Source organism: Micrasema longulum, unplaced genomic scaffold, assembly GCF_059751315.1.
Source record: "Micrasema longulum isolate JH-2025_06_02 unplaced genomic scaffold, ASM5975131v1 h1tg001237l, whole genome shotgun sequence".
In the NCBI taxonomy this organism is placed as follows: Eukaryota; Metazoa; Arthropoda; class Insecta; order Trichoptera; family Brachycentridae; genus Micrasema; species Micrasema longulum.
The window spans coordinates 184,955-209,501 of record NW_028278424.1 but is presented as its reverse complement, the minus strand read 5'-3'; the positions used below and the strand labels follow the sequence as shown (position 1 = coordinate 209,501).

Here is a 24,547-nt window from a genome sequence, read left to right as displayed (position 1 = left end):
TACCCAATGTGTTCTTTTATTATAAACATCAGTTATTTAATTAACAGTATATTGACTATTAAATTATGATGAAATTTATTGAGAATAAAGGCGATTGATTCACCAAGTTTAAAACTGTCTGATTTCCACTAACAGCTTTGGCCAAACCAAAATTACTCAAACTCACTTTATAATGTTATCAAACATACTCTGATCTGAAGAAGTTTCTTGTGCCCCCTATCAGGCATCCCTGACATTCGCAATCACTTTTTTACAGTGGTATCCTGCGAAATAACAGTCAAAGTGGTTTCCCTTTGCTTTCTCTGATGGGTCTTTTTGCAGGGGCCCCTTCCCTTAGCTGTGTGAGACCCGTTATTTAGCACCGAACTTTCGCTGTTCGCTCATTTACCATCTGCCGACACTGGTGGTAATGTCGGTGGTCATATTGCCCGGGGTTTGCGGGTCCTAAAGACTACTCGTGGACGGTAGTGAGTAGGATTTGTTGGTATTGCTGCTAATGTTAATAACACGATAAAAAGGTTTGGAGTGTAATTTTAAGTTATCTGCGGAAATTTGATAAATTCATAGTTTAATATGGTAAGCGTTTCAGAGAAGATAGTATGTATGTTCAAAGTTGATATTCATAATATTATAACAGATTATAATAATAATTTTAATGCCATTTGTATAAATCCATCATAAATACTGATTAAAGAGTTTGGTGTTTCAAAGTACTGTTATATACTGCATTACATACTTCTAATTTATCCTAATTTTTTTTGATTATTAAAATAATTCCCGACAGAATGCTTTCAAAATAGGTTAGGAATATGTTCATAAAAACTGCTAATTTGTATCAAATGATGTATTTGTCACATTAAAACAATCTTGAATTTGACTTAAAAATACATAATTTATATTTCAAGCACTAATTTTGTAGTTATTCATTATAATCAAAATGAAAGCACTATTTTACCCACCTATTTAATCACTGACCGGTTTCAGAGCTACACATGCTCCTTTACAGGTTCACTGCCAACTTTGCCAATTGACAGAGTCAGAGTCGAAAAGCAGTTTTTAATTCATATGCCAGCTCCGCCTGTCGGCGGAGTTATCACTTTTATGTTTTTTCACTAAAATAAATACATACATATTCTTCTGTCTTATTTTGCATTTTTGTTCGTTGGAGTGTGTTTGATTTTTTCAAGATTTATCTATTCTATTCATAGTATAATCGAGAAACTTCTCTCATCCAAAAGCATTTTTATTTTAATTTTAATGCTCTAAAAGTGACTCAAATTCTATACACAGAGATAAAAATGTGACAAAAACATACATATATTATATTTATGTTACCGCATAGGGGTATAGGTAGTTCATTTTAATTTGAAGTTTTTCAAACGTGTTGAATAATTTAGAACGTTTTAATGAGTGATTATATGGTGATTGACTATTATTTTAATAATATAATACTATTATTGAATAATTTCCAAAGTATGTGCAGAAAAAATACTGCTAAAACTTTGATACAGACTCGTAAATAAATTCTGGAATTTATTATTTTGAGCACTTTGTTTTCAGATAAAAACCCAGCAGTGAAAATCTTATTGCCTCGTAAGCTTTCAATGGTGTCTTTAATAAAATTAATCTTCTACAAATTCGAAACATAGATTTAATAAAGGTTCGTAGGTTTTCACGGCCTCAAACACGGCATAATAACCCAGAAAAACACTATCTGTATAGATTTAATATTTTTAATATATTTTTCACTCCTATCCTCTTACAAAAACTTTCTTCCTGTTTCCTGTAAAAAAAAATACTAAAATTAAAACAAATATTTATCACTAAATTAATGTTGATTAGAATATCAAAGCCTTTCAAATCTTCAGTAATTTTATAAAATTTAGTAATTTATTACATTTATTTACATTTATTTAGACACAAGTCTCAACACCATGCGGTTAAAGTTGTGTGTTGCGTTAGGACAAATAATATAGTACAACAATTATATTATGGTATAACAAGATCATAATTTAAAAGTAACAAATAGCACATCAATATAGAATGAACCAACAATGACAAACATTTGATTTACATGAAACAACCATCACAAATAATGAAGGAGTTCAGTGGTTTTCTTAAGTTTGTTCATAGACTAACTAAGAAAAAATGTGTATTGTACTATCGGCTCCATGATTGAAGTTTTGCAATTTCTAAATTACTCCACCTGTGACGTCACAAGTTCTCGTCTGTAAATTCTGCTGATTGGTGAGTGTTTTCCTGGAAACAGGAAATCTATAACAACACTTTATCATTGGTTGAATTTCAATAATTTGTGATAGTTCAAATTAGTTCATTTTTATTCATATTTTTGTACATTTTCAAGAAACTTTGCCATACAAATAAATGTTCTATTTCTTACAGCATGTAAGAATACATTTTTTACATCCAATTTCTCGTAACACTAAACTTCTCTATTGAAAAATCATCATGGAGATTCCAATTCACATGCCTCCGCCTGAGAAAAATCCAGTCTAGAACTCGCCTTGAAAATTAATGTCCTTGAGAGCTTCATATTATTTTCTCATTTAGATATCTAACATTCATATTAAAGTATCTTCCATCGATCGTAATTAATTTACAGTTTTGTTATACATATATTGTAATAGGAATTTGGAAGATTTTTATACTTTCTAGTGTTTTTCATATTTATTGATACTCTTAATCATTGAACTAACCATGCTAAAAGATACCTCCTGAAAATAGATTTTTAAACTCTAGTAAAAAATATGGGGTTTATTAATATGTAGTTGTCAAGTTTTTAAAGACTTGAACAAATACACCCATGTTATTTCAAGTCTTCACCTTTATATCATATTAATACAAAAATGTACATAAGTATTATATGCAACTCAGTCAATGCCGGATTGATTAATGTATTATTCTAGTAAAGAAGACCACAAACCGCAAGTGTGTCAATAATGATAATTAATTAGCAAAATTGGAAGGTAATATTCCATTTTTAAAATCTAGCTGTAATCCGGCATTGCCAACAGCCTTTCTTAAGGATTTGTGTTTTATTAATGTAACTACAATGTATTATACATAGTAAGCATTATCTTTAGATAAGTGTGTAACACTAAACAGGAACATGTGTAGATTTCTAGGGATTTTATTATTTCTAGCTCTTCTTGATGCATGATGTGACCTAATAATGATATGATCTCCATTTCTCCTATTAATGGACAATCAGTTCTATCCCAAACTTCACACTCCAAATAAATAAAACACTTTATAAACTTTTCACATTTCGATGGTCATTACTTGTGTGTAAATTGTGGGGTTCTTTTTTAAAGTTGACTATTGTCGAAATATGGAAAATTGGGTTTTATATCACATATAAATTTGGGGATGCAAAATATATTTATATATTTCATTTTAGCTAAAAAGCACTAATTTTGGGTGATTTTCTAGTTTAAAAATCAGTTATTTTTCCAAAGCGAACTGTTTCCAATAACAATTTCCACAGTCAGGTTTGGGAAAAATATTTGGTGGACTGGCCTAATTTTAAAAATAAAAATAGTCATCACATCTTTTTAATTGTAGCCATGTTTTATCATTTTTCATTTTAAATCAAGTCTATAATAAATATCTGTTCCTGAAAAAAATCTAATTTGAAAATAGGCAGTTTTGGAAAAGAAACGTGGAATTAGCAATTGGCAACTTTTGGAAGAAATAAAATACGGTTGTTTTGTATAAATGATCTAAAACTCTACAGAAAATAAAAGGTTAATATTGGATGAGTCAGGTTGCGGTCCTGTGATAGTATTGTATGCTTTTATATTTTATTTGAAATATTTTTTAAATCACGTATTTGGAGTGTGAGTTTGTAATCAAGATAAATAAATTAATGTAGACAAAAGAGAGTTGAATGAATTTATAAAATTGTATTCATGATTTGTTTCAATTTATAGAGTGGAAAAATGTTGGTTTAAAAATTATGATACATATTTTGTTTTTAGGTAAATATTTGATTTTGTGTTCAAGACAAAGAAATATAATATATTTAGTAAAAAGAACAATTAAGTAAAAACATCTTAAAATAACATTAATGATTTACTATTAACTATTAGGAGTAGCTTTAATATCCTTATATCTCTGCTGATTTGATTTTTGCTGGCCGAATTAGCTTTATTGAATGTGTATGGATTTTGTGCTTCCGTTATTCTTGAATATGCTCCTTTGGCGTCAATGAACAAAATAAATGTGTATAATTGTTTTTTAAAAATCCAACCATTTGAAGGATTTCATTCTAATATTAATCTCTAAAAATTGATTTTATAAATGTTTTGTATTGCTATATACAGTCAGCTGACTTGATTTTATGTTTCAGGATGACAATTCAAAAATATATACATATAATTAAGGGGTTGGAATTTATTCACTTAAGACAAATGTATATTTTGCCATTTATTTACGTAGTGGATTAAATCTATGCTTAGATGGTATCCCCATGATGTTTTATTCAGCTAGTGTCACATTAAAATAAATAACGCAGCCTTAAGAACATTGGTGTTATTATTTACCATTTACTATATTCTTAATCTAAAATCCAATCCAACGCAGTATGAATCCCCACTGCATGTTTTTCATCAAAGTGAATAAATTGTATATTATATTTATGAAATTGTAGGATTCATCCGGAAATGAATGCCCAGTGTCAGCTCTGACTGCAAAAATTAAATTGTACAATTCCTATAAGCAAAAAATAGATTGTCAAAATATCCAAATTGCTATCACGCGTGGATATTAAGCCATATCAATATAATCGCCGACAGCTAGTGAAGTAGTACATGAAATCAAGTTCCCACTAGGAAGTAAAGTGAACACTGGACAATATATATTAGATATAATTAGTAACACTCTTAGAGTTACTCAGTGAGTTCATAAAGTCAGTTGCAGTATGTAGCTAGTTCAGTTAATCAGTTACTAACTTAAAATGTTTACTTAGTAGTTACTCTCGCAGTCAATCAGTTTATACAGCATGTAATGAACACACACGAAGTATCATCATCGTTTTGTACTGTCCATCTCTAACTGGGTAGGAGCTCCCATGAATCTACACGCATAATTTCTACAAAATCATTTGGGTGTAGCAAATTGCACAAAAAAGAACAGTAAGGCTTTTTAGGAATTAAATAACTACTTAATAAGTATTTATAACTAATTTGAATCTCCCAATTAAATTTCAGGTATGTACCATTCTAAGATAAAACTGGATTAATTTTTATAAGTAAGCATTCTTTCCTCAATACTTAATATTATAGATTTTCTGATTGATAGATTTGATTCGATAGAAGGATTTATAATGTTTAATCTTTTGGACCTATGCTGATAGTTGATATAATGTTATTTATTATCTTACATAAACATTAAGTATTTTCAAGAATTTTAATTTTTTAATCAATCATATAATATTGTCATATACAGGTAAAAAAATAAGGTTTGCAGAAAACAAAATGTATTGATATAAATTTTTACTCTGGCAACATCCCATACCTATGTATAAATGTGTATATTTTTAGAAAATCCTTAGCTATGTAGGTATATGACAATTTGTTTTGACCCTGCCTGGTTGAGCTGGTAAAAATTTACTAGTAATAATATATTTGTGAATATCGACCAGCTAATTTTTATCCAAACTCAACTGGATAACGTCACAACTCACAACACACTTCTGCATATCTTCCGTGCGCCTTGAATGTAGACCCCAATTTACCTTTTCATGCATTGTCATTCTAAAAATGTTTATTTTATTTCTTAAAGTATTTTTTCAATTTTATTTGTTAAAGAAAAGACATCAGTACATTTTCTGGGAGCTGCTTACTGGAAAATGCAAAATGTTGCTTCTAGTAAAATACTATTTTACAACCTGTAATTGTTATAACAAGTTCAATACCGCCCATAAAGATTGATTGTCAGGATATTGGCAGAGTCGAATCATACGTATACATAGGTCATACCGTTAGACTAGGAAGTGATAATTTGAGAGCTGAATTATAAAGAAGAAGACTAGGATGGGCCGCATTCAGCAAACTTTAAAATATTTGGAAATCTAGAAGCATCCCAATACACCTGAAGAAAATAGTGTTTGATGCATGTGTACGCCCTATGCTCGTATGCCACGGATGGTTTCGATACATCACCCATTAATAAAAGAATCCTGCACAAGCTTAAGGTGACATTTGTGTCCATCATTTGGAGCCATGGAAAGAAGAATGTTAAACATCTCACTCAGGGATTTGCAAGACAAATCAGTATCCACCAAAGTACCAAAATTACCGATGTGGGAAGATTAATTGAGGAGCTGAAGTAGAATTCGGTCACGTTTCTCGGATGTTAGACGGTAGATGGACGAAAAAATTATGGAATGGAGGCCGAGAATAAGACGCTAGAGCGTTGGGAGGCCCCAGACCGGATGGTCCGATGCCACCAGAAGAGTTGCAGGTCCAACGTGGCAAAAGGTGGCAGCTGACAGAGAATTATGGAAGTCCAAACGAGAGACCTTTGTTCAACACTGGCAAGAAGGCCGAGTCAGTTAGTATTGAAATAAAAGAAGTAAAATAGATTAAACAGAATTATTTATTGATTTGTTATTGGTGTTAATATGATCCCAAATAGATATTATAATTTCAGTGGGATATTCAGTGTTTTCTTGTAAATTGAATTAGATTAGGATGTAAAGCTTCCGTGTTTGTTCATCCATATTATGAGATGGTTATTCCAGCTGTGGCTGAGATCCAATCAAGGTAGCTTGTGACCCTAGTAAATACTGCTGGCCAGCCCTTTTCGCAACCGAGAGCAATTCCGAAGGAAACGACACCAACCTGGAATTGGAAAATTATTACTTTGAGAAATATGTTCTAATTACTCACTTAATGGTCATCACTAGAAAAAAATATGCATGACTTCAAGCTCAATATCATAAAATAGTTTCAATTAATAGTTAATTAGTTAACTAAAATGAAAAATTAATGAAATAACTGAGAAAGACTACAATATTATCAGTAAATCTATAAAACATTTCTTGTATGGCAATCTCTTTAAACATCTCTTAAAATAGTATAGATTTGCCAACTTAAACTTGTGTTACCTTGGCAGTTATTGAATATTTTATATTCATAAAAACCCTCGATAATTAATAACTGTACAATTTTCCAACCAATGCAATACAGACATCATTTTCAGTATTATAATATTACATGATTTCATCTGTCATCTTCAAAAATGCTTCAAATGCCTCAAGGTAAATTTAATTAATAGAGGTAGGTATTGAATTACCTGAATGGTCTTTCCATTGCTTATAACAGTTAGTGGACCGCCAGAATCTCCCTGCAAGAAAAACAAATAACATAATATTAGAAATTATATTGCTGTTTTAACAAAAGCAAGTGAGTAAGTTATATGTTATAAGCAATGTTATAAACAACATCTTCATCTAGTCTCCGGAAAAAATAGGAGCCTATATTAAAAATAATAGCTGTGAAACTTAGTTCCAATGTAATTATTTAAGTAAAATTTAAAAGTTAACTTGGATCTTTTTTGTCCTCAAAACACATATTGAATTTTTTATTTTTCATTTCCACATCTGCTCCTAATTGGAGCATGTGGACATCACTATACGCCTCCAGGAGACCATATCGCTAGGAAGCACTCTTGCCTCCTCCCATATCAATCCTGCATCCTTTGGTTTTGTATAATAAAGCCGAAAGATTGTCATTGACAGTCTTCCAGGATGGTAGGACCCCGTAGGTGGGAAGAATAGACAGCTCTCCTGTGTAATTCGCAGAATGTGTCCGAGCCAGGTCCACCATTGTTCGTTATGATAATACTAAATTAATCACAAAACAGCAACTACATTCCCAAAACAAGAATGATGTGCTTAGAAGCACATACTAGAGTATGTAATAAATGTAGTTCTATGGTTCAAGGTACAAATTTTATAATGGTAAGGTTAGGTTAGAATAATGACTTATTTTGATCAAATTAGATAAGGTTACTTACATTGCATGTGCTCTTTCCATCACCTCCATTTGTGCAGATGTGAGAGTTCTGGATTACTCCCAAGTACCTGACGTTGCACTGGGTGTTTGTCATAACTGGCATAGTGACAGCCATCAAGTTAGTAGCGATTGAAGTGCTGTCTGCAAGAAGAAATTACGGAAGGTTTTTGAAGTAAGAAGAAAGTAGGTGGTAAGTGTTAACCTTTATATCATGTGTCTTAGAATATAGCTTACCATCAGAGACACGACCCCATCCTGAAGCAATAGCTGCAGCATTGACAAAGTTATTTCCAGCGACTGAGCGAGGTGGAAGGTTGACCAGTTGGATCTTGTCTGTAAAAATGAGAAGCATAGGTATAAATGGGACTTGGATTAAAAGAAATTAATAGTTGAATACATATTTTTTTACCTATCGGTTATGAAACAAAGATGGTGATGTAACAAATATAAATCCATGAATAATTTTCCATGATCATTATTTGAAAATGGTGTTTGTGTTTACCAGCTTTCACAGAACAGGTATATAATTATTTATTTATATAAATATCATATTGTATAAATCGAATTATACATTATTATAACGTTGCTTTGACTGTCTTACCTTGTAAATAACTCCGTTCTAAGACAGTCAAAATGTGAAAAATCAAAACAAACAACGAAAAAACAAATTAAAAACAGTCTTTTTATAAAATGGTGGTTACAAAGTAAAAATAATAAATATCACAAAAATTCAATTAACAAAAAAAACTATTTAAATAAAAACATGTGCTGGCCATCTAACAGCCATCATCAACCCCTCAGACCCTGTTAGTAAAGTTCAGTAAGTTCTTTAGCTTGTGGTTCTAACAACATTTTCGCAGTTCTGGCATTATATTATATAGTTAATGTAGGAGTATTATGTAATTAGTTTATAAAATATCTCCACTCAGATATTTAAGAGTTTGATACAAAAATGTCTTATTTGATGAGGATTTGTACCAGCTAAACTTCTCGGTGAAAGGGGTAAATATAATAGAGAAAAGGGATGTGATGATAATGCTAATAGAAATCTAATTAGCATGCTAAATTAATGTTCTTTTATTGATGTATTAGTAGCATTATTATGTAGGTACTTGAAAGTAATGCTTCTGAATCTTCTCTACCCCCTAGAGCAGCAGTTTATAAAAGGTGTTCCGCGGAACCCTAGGGTTAAGGCGTATTGTCATACCTTAGTAAGCTATAATGGCATAAGTGCCAACACTAAAAACAAGTTCACAATTATACTCGATGCTGCTCTCAGTGTTTATTTTTTGGACATTAAACCTAATTTTAGTGGTATTATAAGTAAAACTGTGAAAAATTTCTAGTTCTAATATTCTTATTAAATTTATTTCTTTATTCATATTTTTTCTCTTACAAACTATAATTAATAATGAAAATAAGGTGACCTCACTTTACCTGTGCCGAGGACACTTAACAATATACTTTTTAAAAATATTTTTACATTTGAGAATAAACGAAGAAGACTAACTTAATAAACCATCAAAGATGTTACTACATTATCTCTGTTTAAATCACATCTGAAGAAACATCTCCTTTCTCTTCCTTAATCTTTCCTCCTTTCCTTTTTCCTCTTTTTTCCTTTTTTCCCATTAAGTAATAGTTTTGATTTAAGGTAATTTATAAACAAATACATTTATTTCTATTTTTATATATCTTTAGCTTTTTAATCTTTTGTTTCTATTGAATATGTTCTGTAACTTGAATTATAAAAATAAAACTTTTATTTAATTGGTTGGTTGGAAGAAATTGCCATTTGGCAATAAGTCCGCCAATGTACAAATAACATTATGCACAAAAAGTTAAATAAATCAATAAAATAAACAGAGATAATTAACCAAATGTCCAGACAGTTTTAAACACTACCCATTTATGTTTATAATTAATTTATGGACATCTACATTATTTATATAACAAAAATGAGACAACCCATTTTACTTCTACCTAGCTAGGTTAGCTAAACTATCCATTTTTTTATAGCCTTTTTGAACATTTTCTCATTAATAATTGTTTTAATAGTTAGTGGAAATAGGTTGTAGATTTTAATTGAATAATACTTAAAATTCCTTTTTCTGAAAGTGGTATTAGTTTGCATTTGTTTATGTTGTCTTTGGGTTGAGGATCTAGTGATTATATTATTTGTATGTGATGTATTGTAGGGGTTATGTCTTTCATTTGAGTAAGAGTAGTTTTTGAATCTGTAAGTGAGTATTGTTTTAGCGTTATGTTATTCAATAATATTATTTTCTCTTCCCTTGAAAGCAATGGTCTAGTTCTATCTATGGTCTAGGTCCCTATGGTAAGCCCGGCTTTGCATTAATGATCAATATATTACCACTAATTGTGACAGCAGTTGGTAGTTTGATGAGAGCAATATCATTGATGAGAGTGCTCGGGTTCCATGCGGAGTGCATGATGGCAGTCTTGGATTGCATGATGGTATTGTCAGAGTCCTTGATACCATGAGCTCCAAGGACTATCTCGAAGGCGGTGACTTGGTTCTTCCCGTCGTACACACAGTGAGCGGCAGTCATCACATAGGTGGTACTGATCAAGGATCCACCACAAAAAGCAGTGCCTCCGGGAAGAGTGAGGAACAGACCAACCTGTTAATAAACAGAGCCACTTTAATATTATAAAACACTAAATTTTTCCTATTACCATTATTGTAAATGTTGTATTTTTCTATGGCAAAAACAATCAATGGAGAAGAACCTTAATATTTTTTTTATTGAAATTTGAATCGATTTTAAGGATTATTTTCAGGTGTTAAAAGTCCACACATCAGAAATTATTTAATTTTTTGATTACTTTTGAACTTTTTTTTCCAAATGTTTTTTTTATTAATAAATCGTTGTGAAATAAGTAATACAGTAAAAATCTTTAGGGATGCCTATTTTCTTTATTATGAATTTATAATAATGGAATTTTTGTTAAAATAAGAATCATTTTAGGTCAAATTCAAAATGTTTAACAATAATGTGAAATACTAATGTCAGTCGATTGCTTAAATCGTAAATCTGCTTTTACAGAACTAGAGAATTTCTGTGTTCTGTGGTTTTATTAGTAATAATTAAATTTCTACAATAATTGGTTTCATTATTAAAGTATTGAAACTCAAATAAGGTACCTTTGCATTCTAATTTGCTTTATATAAATTTGTTAGATAATAAAATTCTTCAATGTTTGAGTATGTTTAAATGCTTGCAGACTGGCTGGATTTTCTCCCTAGGGAGTTATTCATATTTAAATTTATTTCAACAGAGAGGGAAACCTTTTTTGACAAGGGAATATGGAAGTCTAATGGAAGAGTTGAGGAAATGTGGTTGTTCAAACATGGGCAGAATGGTGAATGTTACACAGTGTGTAGAGTGACCACTTAAACAAGCCAATGTCAGGTCATAAGCCCTGTAAATGCCTAGACTTTCATATTCCCCTCTCAAAAATGTTTTAAATAAAATTCTTAACTAACATTTCAAGTGTGAATTTTATACATTTCTTGTGTTTATTTTGCTTATTAAATTTATTTGCATTTAATACAATTGATTAGTATTTTATTAAAATAATGTATGAATGATTACAATAAATTATTATGTAACAAAAATAATAAAATATTATATAAAAGCTTTTTACTCTACAAAACATATAATTCCCCTCACACAATTTTTCATGATAGTTATTTGGCTTGCTTCCCTATTGTATAAAACTGTGTCTTATGATAGTTTAGTATAATAGTTTTGTATTATGATAGTTCAGTATAATAGTTTTATGAACAATAAACTAATTTGTTTAGGTTACATACCTGGAAAGGTCTAGAGTGTTTGTCAACTTCAGCACCTCCAACAATCCTGCCATGCTGAGTTCTCTGAAGAACTCCAAAGAACCGGTTGACTCCTGTAGGTACCATGTACCTATCCACCGCAGGAGACACGGCAGAGGCTGCTGCCACGAGCATACAGAGGAAAAGGAACACCTTCATGATGCAAAGATTACTGCGCCACGAGCAGCCGGCCAGGAGTTATATTGGATCCTCATATCTTATCAATTTCGGCAAAGTCTGTCTACAGTAATATGTTACTTAATTTCATAAGCTATATGACCAAAACATAAACTCTTTTTCATTTTATCAACTGATTGTTTTTATCTTCTTAATCCAGTTACGGTTACTGAGGAAGATTGAAGATTTATGCATTTAAAAATAATAATTTTGATAATTATAAGCTGATTTTCAGTTAAGTTATCTTTAAGTTAGTTCTATTTAAGTTTAATTTATCTTTTAAATTGAAATATTTATTGTAACGAAACAATAGTCCTTAAAATATAGCTCGATTAGAATGACAGTTGTAAGCAAAAGTGACGACATAACTTTGTAGTAACGTCAAAGGAGTGATTTATATTGACACATGAAAAATCATTTGTATCTGGCGTGTAAATTTATTTTTTTGTACAATGCTTGACAAATCAACATAAATATATGAAATCAGCCTTAAAACAAAAAAAAACCTAATATAATTACATCATTTTGCAAAAACGTTAGAGATGAGACAAATTGATCAATGTAATCATTGTTATATCAATTTTCCGAAACAGAGTTTCATATTTGCATAAAAAAAACTGATTAAATCGATTTGATTGGTAAATGATCAATGATCAGTAATTTCCCATCACTATTGACATTAGTGTGGCAGCTGTTATTTTAATAAAGCTACATTTTATGGATTATAATCTCGCAGTTTTTTCCTTTCTTACATGGCAGATCATAGTAATGACATGCAGAACTTTATTTATTATCTGCCGGACACAGTTCAGTAGATGCCTTTAAAAGGTTTCATAAGTATTTTTCAATTGATAAATACCATATATATCTAATATTATGTACCTGCACTAATAAAAGACTGTGGATAGAACTTCTATTTTTAATTTATAACTTTTTTTTTGCATTTTCAACCCATCAAAATTTATTTGTCAAAACTGTCCTATGCTTTTGTTCTGCAAATCAAATGAGTTAAAATATAGGATTGCAAGATGAATTCAATCAACTCACAGTCCTTAAAATTACAGGACTTATTTTACTTTAAATATATATAAATTAAATTATTTGTTATTGAAATACATTATAATTGAACATAGATCTACATAATATCTATTTGCCTACCTTTATTTTAGATTGAAAATCAATAAACCAAGACACAAGACATAAGACAATAACATTTATTCAGTTTATTTAATTTTGTTAATCCTGAGATTATCAGTAGGTATTTTATATATTATAAATAAGATATGAATCAATTTTCTAACTACCATATTATTATACAAAATGTGTCATGTTTTATTGAAAATTTGACAATGATGAATCGTTTTTTCAAAGCTATTTGATAAAACCGTGATAATGTAAGGTCGAAGTATTAATAATACATATATTTATTTTATAAAATATGTTTGCAAAAAGTGCGAGTTAGCAATGTGTACCAAAATAAAGTAGAATAATTCCTTAAGATAACTGGATTAAATTTGAATCGAAAAATATTTCGATAAGTAATAATCAATCTCATTAAGTTTATTTATTACCCAAGTTTTGGTTTATTATTTTATGTCAATACACAAAATAATAAATTTAACGCGGAATAAAACTGTGTTTCACATTTGATTTCTAGCTTTTATCACAATACATTGTATATTTATACAAGCATACCAGTTAATGAAAAGGAGATTAAGAAAAAATACATATGTTTTTTCTACATTGCTTTTGAGTAACTACGAATGTTTATAGAGATTGATTAATTATTAATAATTTAGTTTCTTTTGTAGATTAAGATGTTTTTAAAGGGAACAAATATTGTGCAAACATCACCCAATACTAAAAATTTAACGTGAAAATATTTGAGAATGAAAATGTCTCCATGTTGACTTATTTAAACTTTTGAGTTTTGGGTTTTTTACAGAGAATTTGAGTCTTTTTGATTGAATTTTTTTTGGAAGCTTTCAGTAAATAAATATTGTTTTGTTGACTGTATTAACTCGGTATTATTTTATCTACAGAAAATATCATTAATGTCTGCAAACCGTATTTCGGATTCTAAATTATGATGTATTGTTCTATTCAAACAATCCGACTACCACTTATTTTCCTTCTTAGTTTGCTCTGAACATTTTTATAACACATTTGGATTTAAAAAAAAATAATAACTAGAATACTAATTAACTTTGATACATTGAGCGTAGGATTAACTATTTTGTTAATTTCTAATCCAGCGCTGCTATTCCGAATGCTCTCACGGCCGTAGAAAACACTTTTATAACGCGTATTTTGTATGTAAATACACGCTATAAAAGCTTTTTCTATGGACGCGAGAGCGTTTGGAGTAGTAACCCAGGTAGTTGGAGAAAATGAAGAGTAATGTTCTGTATCCTGACAACTTTTTAATAATTCAGATCTTGTAAAAGGAAATTAAGTGGAGATAAATCCGCATCATAGGAATGTTCGCATACCATACATGAAGTCCCAGGTTATATTCATGGCTAGGTCAACATGGAATATTGGTTTTCAGTGCAGTATTTCATAGTCCCTAGCTGGACTGGAGCTTGAAGTATGACTGATCATCTTACCTTCATATATTGTATTTTAAGAACTATGATATTCTTGAAACACTGTATTTTTCATCATGATTTTGGAAACACCAATGAGATTGTTAGGTTTTTACACAAAAATAAAAATAAAAATATGATATAAAAACATGTTTTATTGTCAGTTGAGGAAATGGTTATAAATAATTGGTTGTAAATAATAATTTACAAAAGGTAGTGACAGTATGTTGTGTTGTTGTTGGAATATTTGTTAAATATTTAGAATCCTTATGCCAGGGTGATTCCGGCAGTAGTTGAAATCCAGTCCAAGTAGCTGGTGACTCTGGTGAAGACCGCTGGCCATCCCACTTCGCATCCGAGAGCGATTCCGAAGGAAACGACACCAACCTATAGAATACAATATTATTTAAAGTTTGATTTATTTAGTAACAATTACAGTCTACGATTAAATTTTAATTTTTCATATTACTTACGTTTGGAGGGATTTTTTAAAAAGAAAGCATTACGAGATAAAAGAAAAGATACAAAATAAATATAAAGATGTATTATGTAGATGAAATATATAGAAAAATAGTTACAATTCTTAAAGACGTTGGACATAATATTGGTTAGATTCTAGAGAATTTGTCATTGTTTATGTTTGGCTTATGATCTGTCATTAGCCGAGTTGAGTGATCACTTTATATGCTGTAACGTGTAACATTAACTCTACATAAGAGTTAATGGTAGGTAGTTTACTTTTATATTCACGCAAGGCATTTTTCAATTTTTAATACATACATGCTTATAAGCGTGCTGGTTTTTCATAGAAGTATAGAATAACTAGCGACACCTACTGTTAAAACGAATAAGTTTTTGATGGCATGAAATCTTTTTATTAGGTTCGTTTCCAAGATAGACTACTATAACACCTTTGTCTTTATCGTATGATAGCAATCCTGCCAGGAAAAAATCCAGAATTTGTCAACAAACACTTGAACATAATATTCTCAATAAAAGAGTAAGATTCTTTTATGATTGATTTACGTTAATTTTATTTATTTTATTTCATTGACGTTACGTTAATTTGTTGGAAAAACCATAAAAAATATTTTACCTGAATGGTTTCTCCTTTCTCGACGACAGTCAATGGGCCACCAGAGTCTCCCTGTAAAAATATTATTTTATTATTAATCTTTTTGTTTACATTTTGGTACATTCTTTATTACACATATCACATTAACAAAAAATCCCAAATAGCTATGGGCTGTGTGTGGGTATACTAAATCTATTTATTATGAACTCTTTGGTGTAGATGTATTTATAAATAATTACAATTACAATAGTAAAATACCCCAAGTCCAACAAATTTAGATTTAATTAAGCAAAAGAAAGGGTAGTATGGGGTCATGTGGCGTTTAAGTTACGAGCATTAATACATTTTAAAACGTTTGTTTACGGTCTCCTGCAAAACAGTCGGTTTAGACGTACCGGTGTACTCGGGGGGTCCGCATACTTGTACATGTATATATTTAAATAGTTGGGTTAGGTTAGGTTAGGTTAGGTTAGGTTGGGTTGGGTAAGGTAAGTAACTTACATTGCAGGTACTCTTCTTGTTGGTGCCACTGGTGCAGATGTGTGTGTCCTGGATAACTCCCAAATACCTGACGTTGCAGGCGGTCTTGGTGATCACTGGCATGACGACAGCGTTCAGGTTGTTGGCGATGGCGGTACTAGCTGAAATATTATATTTTAACTACGTTAACGACTATCTCCAATATTTATGAATATCTCGGCAACTGCTTTGAACATTCGCGGCGCGTGGTCGGCGAGCGAGAAAGCTTGACAGGCCACCCACTCTTACAGAAGTTGCTTCACTCACGAAATTTGGGATTACCGAAATTCAGTTTGACTACAAAACTTTGAATTTTTCGTTATAATAGAATAATTCAAATTCATTAAAACCAGCCTTTGTATACAGCGTTTATGGTTATTTTTAATAATCAGTACACTCAAAACAAGTTTTACAACAATAATAAAAATACAATTATGTTTTTATTACGAAAGTGGTTAGTAGACAGAACGTTCCCATATTGATTTATTATTTACGTAAAACATTTTTTATCTCTTATTGAATACATTTTTGTTATCTTTTAGGTTAACTTTTTTTTTATTTCTTTCTTATTTTATTTACGTTTTTAAGATCTTAATTTTAATAGGTACTTTTAATTTTCTTATTATTTTGATTTTTTCTGTAGATATAAATTGAAATTTTCGATTTGCTTTGTTTTTTTTTATATCTTGTTTTGTTTGCATTTATATGAGCACACACTATTAATATATGTGTTTATAATTTTTTCCTATATTTATAATATATTTAAGTAAATAGCTATTCTTTAATTATAATTGTATTATATTACTCTATTTCCTTACTTAAAAACAAACATTCTTTAAACCATTTTTATCTGGTTTTTGTTGAGTTTTTTCTTCTTAATAATATTTTTCAAAGCATCAAAAACAAATATTTGTTCATTATTTTATACGTATACAGTATTATGTCTGTACTATTTTATTTGATTATTAACTAAAACTTATGTCTGAGCACCCGATGACAAACTCTTATTGAATAGTTTATCGGGACAAAATATATTTTAGTATTTTGTTTTCTTTATAATGTATTAATATTGTAATAATGTGTATATTACCACGATTTTGTGTCATTTTTAAGTAAGAAAAAAATATCACATATTTAGTTATATTAGATAATTTTAAATGAAACATTTTGTCCATCAGGATCTCCGAAAGTGACAAAATATGCATTTATTTGAGAGGAAGAGATTATTATTATTATAGCTAGATTATTTACAAAGCGTATTTTTTGTGAAAATCACCTCAAGGGCGCTGTACAAGAAATAAATATACCAACACGTCTAGTTGCTAGCAACTACAGTGCGCATGGACGATTGATATTCTAATTTCTAGTTTCTAATTATGGTCTATTTCAATAGTTTTTTATATTTTAAATCTTGAACTAGAGCACACATCAATATATTCTTATGTTTGCTCTAATAATAACAATGTAGGTACAATATTTTGAGTTTGTCCAAACTTTGGTAGACAAGGACTGGATTCAACTCCCCGGGGAGGTGTTGTGTTAATATTAACATATTTGGACAAACTCAAAATATTGTTGATAAATCCACCTGGTCCATGAAAAGTATAGAAATAAAAAAAAAAACAATTTTCAGGCGTGGCTAGTATGTAGGTGAAATAATTCAATTAGATGAATCTCACCCGCATAAATAACAGTTTTAGCTCTTCAACTTCACAAACATCAACTGATGAAAGAATATGTTTTTTTACATTTCATAGTACTTTACATAAAATAGAATTTTGTGATTTCACCTTTTTTTTAAAAGGAAGTCTGATCTTAACCTTTTCTCTGGTATTGTGATCATGTTGATGATATATTTTTTTCCGAAATTCTGTGATTTTAAAATTTTAATTCATAATAATAATAAAAAATCATCGTATAACAGGTAGGAGCTAGATTACAGTATGTCTTGCAGCTGCAGAGAGCATGGACGGTAAGTAATCTAGACCCACATTTACTTTATGTTTTAATTTGACAATGAAGTTTAGTGTTTGAAAGATATTTAAGTACATTTTAAAAAAGCTCATTTTTTAAAGACATGTGATTACTTCTAATCATAATCTTTAGATTTGTTGCTACAGAGAGGGAAAAGTTATTGAGAAGGGAATATGGAAGTCTAGGAGTTTACGACTTATGCCCTGTCATTGGCTGGTTTAAGTGGCCACTTTACACACTGTGCACCATTCGCCATTTTGACTTTGTTAAAGCATCCGTATTTCCTCAACTCTTCCACCAAGCAAGACACGCATAAAATTTAAATAAGATGGAAAATATTTTGGAGAATTTACCATCAGATTCCTTGCCCCATCCAGACGCGGTAGCGGCAGCATTGACGAAGCTCTCGGAAACAGCAGACTTGGGAGGAAGGACGACAGCCTTGATGTTTTCTAAAATATTAGACAGAAATCAAAGAATAAATTTTCAACTCGAGTAAAAATGAAATATGATGCAGAGAAATTGCAAAGCGTTTCTTTATCATTGTTTCATCACTCAATATATATCTTTATATATACATATAATTCTTCTCTACGTGTGATTTCACTGAACTCCTCCTAAACGGCTTAACCAATTTACGGGCCTTTTTCAGCGAAATGTAGATCTTTGCATTGCGCGTGTTCGTACATATTAAAAATTTCAATAGAATCTATAAACACAAAGTTAGAAGCATAAATATTTTTTTCATCGACCTACCAGGGTTGCATTCGACGAGAATGCATCCACAAAAAAAGTTTGTTTTTTAATGTTTACAAACAGAATTAGCTTTTTATGGATCCCAATCAGATTCTTTCCTTACATCCCTCATGATTTCTTCCCATTTATTTATTTTTACTGGATTTTCGGTACTACTAAAATAATCTAAACTGACATTCAATATTTTATTGAAAATCGCATTCATATATTAAGTGGCACCCCTGTTGGTGAGAAGAGCCGAGTTTGACATTTGCCAAAAAAAATCTATATTCAAATATGAATTATTTTATGTTTTGGAATTCAACCATAAACAAGTATCTAGGTACCTTCTTAAATTCAATATTGGAATATTAATAATTTTTAGTTTTGGAATTCAATCTTAAACAAGTACCTAGGTATTTATTTATCAATGAAAACTCTTTTTCCAAGCTAATAGCAGGCAAGCCAACGTTCGGGCAGGACGTCTGTTGGGTCCGCTAGTATTATATGAAAAATATTGGTAGTGTCCCAAGTGAAATATTAATTATAAATTTTATAATAAACTTTTTCATTAAGTTTTTTTTTCAATTTGTTGTATATCCGGTAGTGAATATTTTATAAAAGGTTTCTTTTATTTATTTGTCAACAGATTATTTAACTAAGCCATTAAAATACATTTTTTAATGTATTATCAGCGCCACGATTTTTTAAAGTTTTGTTTTTTCCGCGAAATTTCTCCACGAGTGACGTCTCAAGTTCTCTTTCGCTTCTTCTCGGTCAGTTCTGCCGATCGGTCCTTTGACGGCAAGTAAACAAGAAACCTTCCACAACTCTCTTATCATTGGTTGATTCGCATGAACTAGTGACGTCGTTCAAAGTAAAATATTGTTTTCGTACATTTTCAGGAAACTTTGTACAGCGTGTAAGAAAACTTTTTTCTATTCAATTTCCCGTAGGGCTGAAGTTCCTCATTGCTGAGTACAATATTTTGGTAATTTGAAATTATACTGGAACCTCGTTTTACACAGTTTCGAAATATCACGGTCAAAAAAGTACATTAAATTAGTTTTCAAAGATTAATTTAACAATGCGTAATTTTAATAGAATTATACTATTCGTTGTTGGAAAGCCCTACATCGCTCATTTGATTACTTAGCGTATAATATATTACATTTATATAAAATATTTGTAACGATTTTTAAAATTATTTTGATGACATGCTGTATTAAAAAATAATCAAGATACAATAAATAGTAAACAATTTTCTGTAAATGGACAGCGAAAGAACGGCTAAAAGGATCTACGATGCAAATGTTGATGGATGCAGAAAACGAGGAAGACCGAGAAAGACATGGCACGATCAAGTCCATCAAATACTTGAAGATGGACATGTCAAAAGTAGGAATAATCGGCGTGCGTGCATGAGAAGATGTATGAATGTAGAGGAAGCGAGGTCTGTGTGCCAAGATAGAGTGTTATGGCGTTCTTTCCTCTCTGTCTACCCCTACGGGGAAACGGCGTGATGGTTTGTTTGTTTTGTTTTGTTTGTTTTCTTTAAATCCCGAATTGATTATTATGCAAGGAAACCCATACAGCATTGTTCGTAGAACGTAAACCCCATGTAAAAAGAAGTTCCAGTGTATTTGGAAATCTTAATGAAAAATTCTTAATTATGATTAAGAACTAAATAATACCTTATGTACTCATGAGAAATTGAGAAATAAAGATCTTGGGATTGTTTTAGACTCTAAATTACTTTTTGAATCGCATATTGAAAAAAATATCTCTAAAGCATTGAGCATGTTAGGTGTCATAATTCGAATGAGTTAACACTTTGATAATCCAAAGGCCCTAATTTCAGTATATTATAAGTTTCTTAGAAGCCACTTGGAATCCGCATCTCAGATATGAAATCCCCAGTATGCCATATATATAACAAGTATATGAAACATTCAGAGCAAATTTATAAAATACCTAGAATACAAAACCGGTATTTTTAATGTTTCAACACTCGCTGCCTCTACCTACCATGTAATAACTTTTCTACTACGATATCGCAGAGTGTGTGCGGACCGACTGGTGCTTCACAAAATTATGACAGGATTAGTTGACTGTACAGAATTACTTAGTTTGATAACAATACATGTTCCAGCCAGGATTTGTAGACGGTGCCAACTGTTTCATGTACCAATAAGTAAAACATCGTATGTTAAAAAAAAATAATTCGTAGGATTTTTTTAGTGTAAAATACCAAATTTTAAGACATAGACTACACAAATATCTGTCTGATTTAAAATTGACACTTAAAATTCATCATCTAACATGATAGACACTATGATAATAAATATGCACATTGTAGGTACATCTCCCTTCCTTTCCTTATCTTCTCTTCACGTATTACTGTCCTAATCCCCCCCATTTACAATAACTGTTAATTTAAAAAAAAAAAAAAAATATGTATAAACTATTTATACAATTTATTTGTTGTTTACTTTAAATATGTATGTAAAACTGTTGGTTTTCCAAATAATATAAAATAAAATATGCTTGTGTTAAATTTTATTTTCTTGCTTTCTATGATCAACTATGTGAGGAATTGTGTTTTATTCTTACCTGTGAATTCAACATCGACTGGCAGCTTGATGAGAGCGATATCGTTCTGCAGAGTGGTAGGGCTCCACTTGGGGTGCATGGTTGCGGTGGTGGACTGGACGATGGTGTTATCCTCATCCCTGATGGAGTGGGCGCCCAGGACAACCTTGAACTCGGACACTTCGTTCCTTCCGTCGTTGACGCAGTGGGCGGCGGTCATGACGTAGTTCTTGCTGATCAGGGAACCGCCGCAGAAGGCGGTGCCCCCGGGGAGGGTCAGGAAGATACCAACCTAGGGAGAAAAATGCCAAATGTATTTACTCGTATTAAATAACTTGACTAGCGCGTGCATTTTTCTTGGACATCATTCCAAGGCTAATAAGATTACATCTTAAAAGACTGTCCAGAAAAATCCAACCCCAACGGTGTTGTAACGTCTTATTACGTAAAGCAAAAAATAGATATTTCGTTTTTTTTTTTTTGAAGGAATAACCCGCTTAGCCTCTATTTTGAGGCTTGTCAGCAGGTAGGATAGAGGGGATATGGAAGGAGGTAATGAAAAATACACTACAACACACAGACCAATTGAGAAAAAAATCTTTGTTGGATATTTTTATTGCAACTGTCGGGAATTGAACCCGCGACGAAGGTAAGATGATCAGTCTTACGCTTCAGGTACTAGTCCAGGGACTATAGGTATGAAATATTCTGGTGTGAAAATACCCCTTTAAATAAATATTTAATTTCAATTCTGTCGGGAATCGAACCCGAGACCTTGCATGGTAGGCAAACGCGCTGACCATTACACTACAAAATTGACGTGAAATACAGGTCTTTAAAAGAAAAAAATCAACATTATGGTAAGTATACTATTTAAGTAGCTATTTACTATAATTTATGAAAATAATCATATAATTTAGGCATGTCGCAGCAAAATACGACTCCATTATTTAATCTTTTTGAGTCTGAAGGTGAAAAAATTCGCGAGTTCCTAAGGGCGGTACCAGGAAATCCTCATATCTACATAAAAAAATCATTATGGTTGTCATCGTAGTGTTCATGAAACTGTTTTATAATATTTAGATTTTTCTGCAAAATTCATTTAGTTTTCCATAAAATACTGTTGCAACAAGTACCTATTCTATAGTCCTTAAAATATAGCTGGATTAAAATGACAGGTGTCAAACTAATGTCACTACTGATGGGAAATTATTGATCACTGATCATGTACCGATTAAATCGATTTTATCAGTTTTTTCATGCAAATATGAGACTCTGTTTCCGAAAATTGATATAAAAATGCAAAAAGCCTATTATAGTGTGTTTAAGACAATTATTTACTAAAAAATAAGACATTAAATCACTTTTTTCATGAATAACAACAAATTAATTATTTTTTATTCGATCGATTTACGTTGATCAATTTGTATCATCTCTAACAGTTTTGCAAAATGATGTAACTTTGTAAGAACGTCGTTAATAATTAGGTATATTTTTGTTTTTTTTTTTAGTTTTACAGCTGATTTTATATAATTATGTTGATTTATATGTCAAGCATCGTATTAAAAAATTAATTAACATGCCTGGTACGAATGATTTTTCATGTGTCAATATAAATCACTCCTTAGACGTTACTACAAAGTTATGTCCTCACTTTTGCTGACAACTCATTCTAATCAAGCTACATTTTAAGGAATATAATAAATAAATAAAATCAGGTCGAGAGGAGACGAGAACATTTTTTTGTACCACTTAAACTTCCTTATTGCATTGATTGATTAATAAAGAGAAACACAAGATTAGCAGTCCTTGTGCCTATTAAAATACAATATCTTTTTCAGTACCTGGTAGGGAATCGAGTGAGGAGTGACCTCTGTTCCTCCTACAATCCTGCCATACCGCATGCGGTCGATCACGTCCAGGATCCTATTAGCTCCAGTTGGCACCATGTACCTGTTCACCTCAGGTACTCCAGCCGAAGCTGCCACCACGAGCATGCAGACGAACAGAATCACCTTCATGATGCAAGGATTACTGCCGCAGAAGACTTCGGATCACCCTTATATTACGTCTACTATCTTATCTCATCTCCCGAAATTCTAATTAGTATTTCCCCAGCAATAAATATTTATTTTTCAATTACAATCGTAATCTGTTGTGATTTAATTTTAATCTGAGACGAATTTTGACGTGGGTAATTTTGCAAATCTGATTTTACTATCTTTTGATAGTGGGATATCAGAGGCGATCGGGATATTTTTTAAAAACTACAATCGAAACTCAGAAGATTGTTTAACACATTGTTCAAAACAGTTTTTATTATTTAGCGTGTCATCAGATGTGGCGAATTTGTGGCACGCGGACAGGGTTGCCAGACTAGATCAAGCGAAAATAGGTAGATTAAGAAAAATAAATCTGTAGATTTCGGTAGATTCGTTGGTGAGGGGGGGGAAGAGAGTGGGACAAAAATAAATTTGACAGTTGTTTAAAATTAAAGTACCGTTTCGTCTAAGGCCGTTGCTTTAAACAGTCGAAAACGCATGATAAATAAACTATTGAAAACCAAAAGGACTGCAATATGTGAATCAAAATATATTTAAAAAAAAAAATTTCCGTGTTTTATCCTCTAAGGTAGGTACAGGTATTATGGAACCCATTCCATCCTAATTTCCAAACTGTATTAATCGATTTTGCAACACATATTTTTTTAAATTATGAATACTTCTAAAAAATCTGAAACATAAATTGTAAAACGAACAAACATGAGCGTCTTGCTCCATTAGAGAGGTAGAAACATTATGTCTAAAATGAAATTAAAATATCGCATGTAAAATAAGAGAACGGACACGGCGAACTCCGGTGACAACTGTCGTCAATCGGAGGCAATACGGTTGGCTTGGCCATGTGCTGCGGATGCCTTCTAAGAGCCTTAACCACGCTAGCCTAGTTTACAAGGCATCAGGTTCTCGACGTCCTGGACGTCCAC

General features: G+C 31.2%; 2 protein-coding genes across 3 annotated transcripts; both read right to left on the bottom strand.

Moving 5' to 3' along the window:
* Positions 1-6,603: 6,603 nt before the first annotated feature.
* On the bottom strand, positions 6,604-12,126 carry LOC148276330 (chymotrypsin BI-like). Of its 2 annotated transcripts, none has more exons than XM_088234424.1 (6): positions 11,884-12,126; positions 10,417-10,687; positions 8,277-8,375; positions 8,044-8,183; positions 7,321-7,371; positions 6,604-6,866 (listed from the first exon to the last, which is right to left on the bottom strand). In XM_088234424.1, the coding sequence occupies exons 1-6, from the start codon at positions 12,058-12,060 to the stop codon at positions 6,747-6,749; spliced, it is 858 nt and encodes a 285-aa protein (XP_088090550.1). In that variant the 5' UTR covers positions 12,061-12,126; the 3' UTR covers positions 6,604-6,746. The 2 variants fall into 2 exon arrangements, with proteins under 2 accessions (XP_088090550.1, XP_088090551.1); XM_088234425.1 differs by lacking the exon at positions 11,884-12,126 and adding an exon at positions 10,797-10,907.
* A 2,697-nt stretch (positions 12,127-14,823) lies between these two features.
* LOC148276329 (brachyurin-like) lies at positions 14,824-23,582 on the bottom strand. The gene is made up of 6 exons (XM_088234423.1): positions 23,406-23,582; positions 21,583-21,853; positions 18,588-18,686; positions 16,243-16,382; positions 15,763-15,813; positions 14,824-15,053 (listed from the first exon to the last, which is right to left on the bottom strand). Exons 1-6 carry the CDS (start codon positions 23,580-23,582, stop codon positions 14,934-14,936), a joined length of 858 nt encoding a protein of 285 aa, XP_088090549.1. The 3' UTR covers positions 14,824-14,933.
* Between the last annotated feature and the right edge of the window lie 965 nt (positions 23,583-24,547).

Bases quoted from the DNA above. Each gene is read 5' to 3' on its own strand.
- LOC148276330 (XM_088234424.1), bottom strand. From the start codon at position 12,060: ATGAAGGTGTTCCTTTTCCTCTGTATGCTCGTGGCAGCAGCCTCTGCC. The intron at 8,184-8,276 runs GTAAGCTATATT...TTCTTCTTGCAG, and splicing joins ATGGGGTCGTGTCTCTGATG to ACAGCACTTCAATCGCTACT. The intron at 7,372-8,043 runs GTAAGTAACCTT...TTTTTCTTGCAG, and splicing joins ATGGAAAGAGCACATGCAAT to GGAGATTCTGGCGGTCCACT.
- LOC148276329 (XM_088234423.1), bottom strand. From the start codon at position 23,582: ATGAAGGTGATTCTGTTCGTCTGCATGCTCGTGGTGGCAGCTTCGGCT. The intron at 18,687-21,582 runs GTAAGAATAAAA...CTAATATTTTAG, and splicing joins AGTCGATGTTGAATTCACAG to AAAACATCAAGGCTGTCGTC. The intron at 16,383-18,587 runs GTAAATTCTCCA...ATAATATTTCAG, and splicing joins ATGGGGCAAGGAATCTGATG to CTAGTACCGCCATCGCCAAC.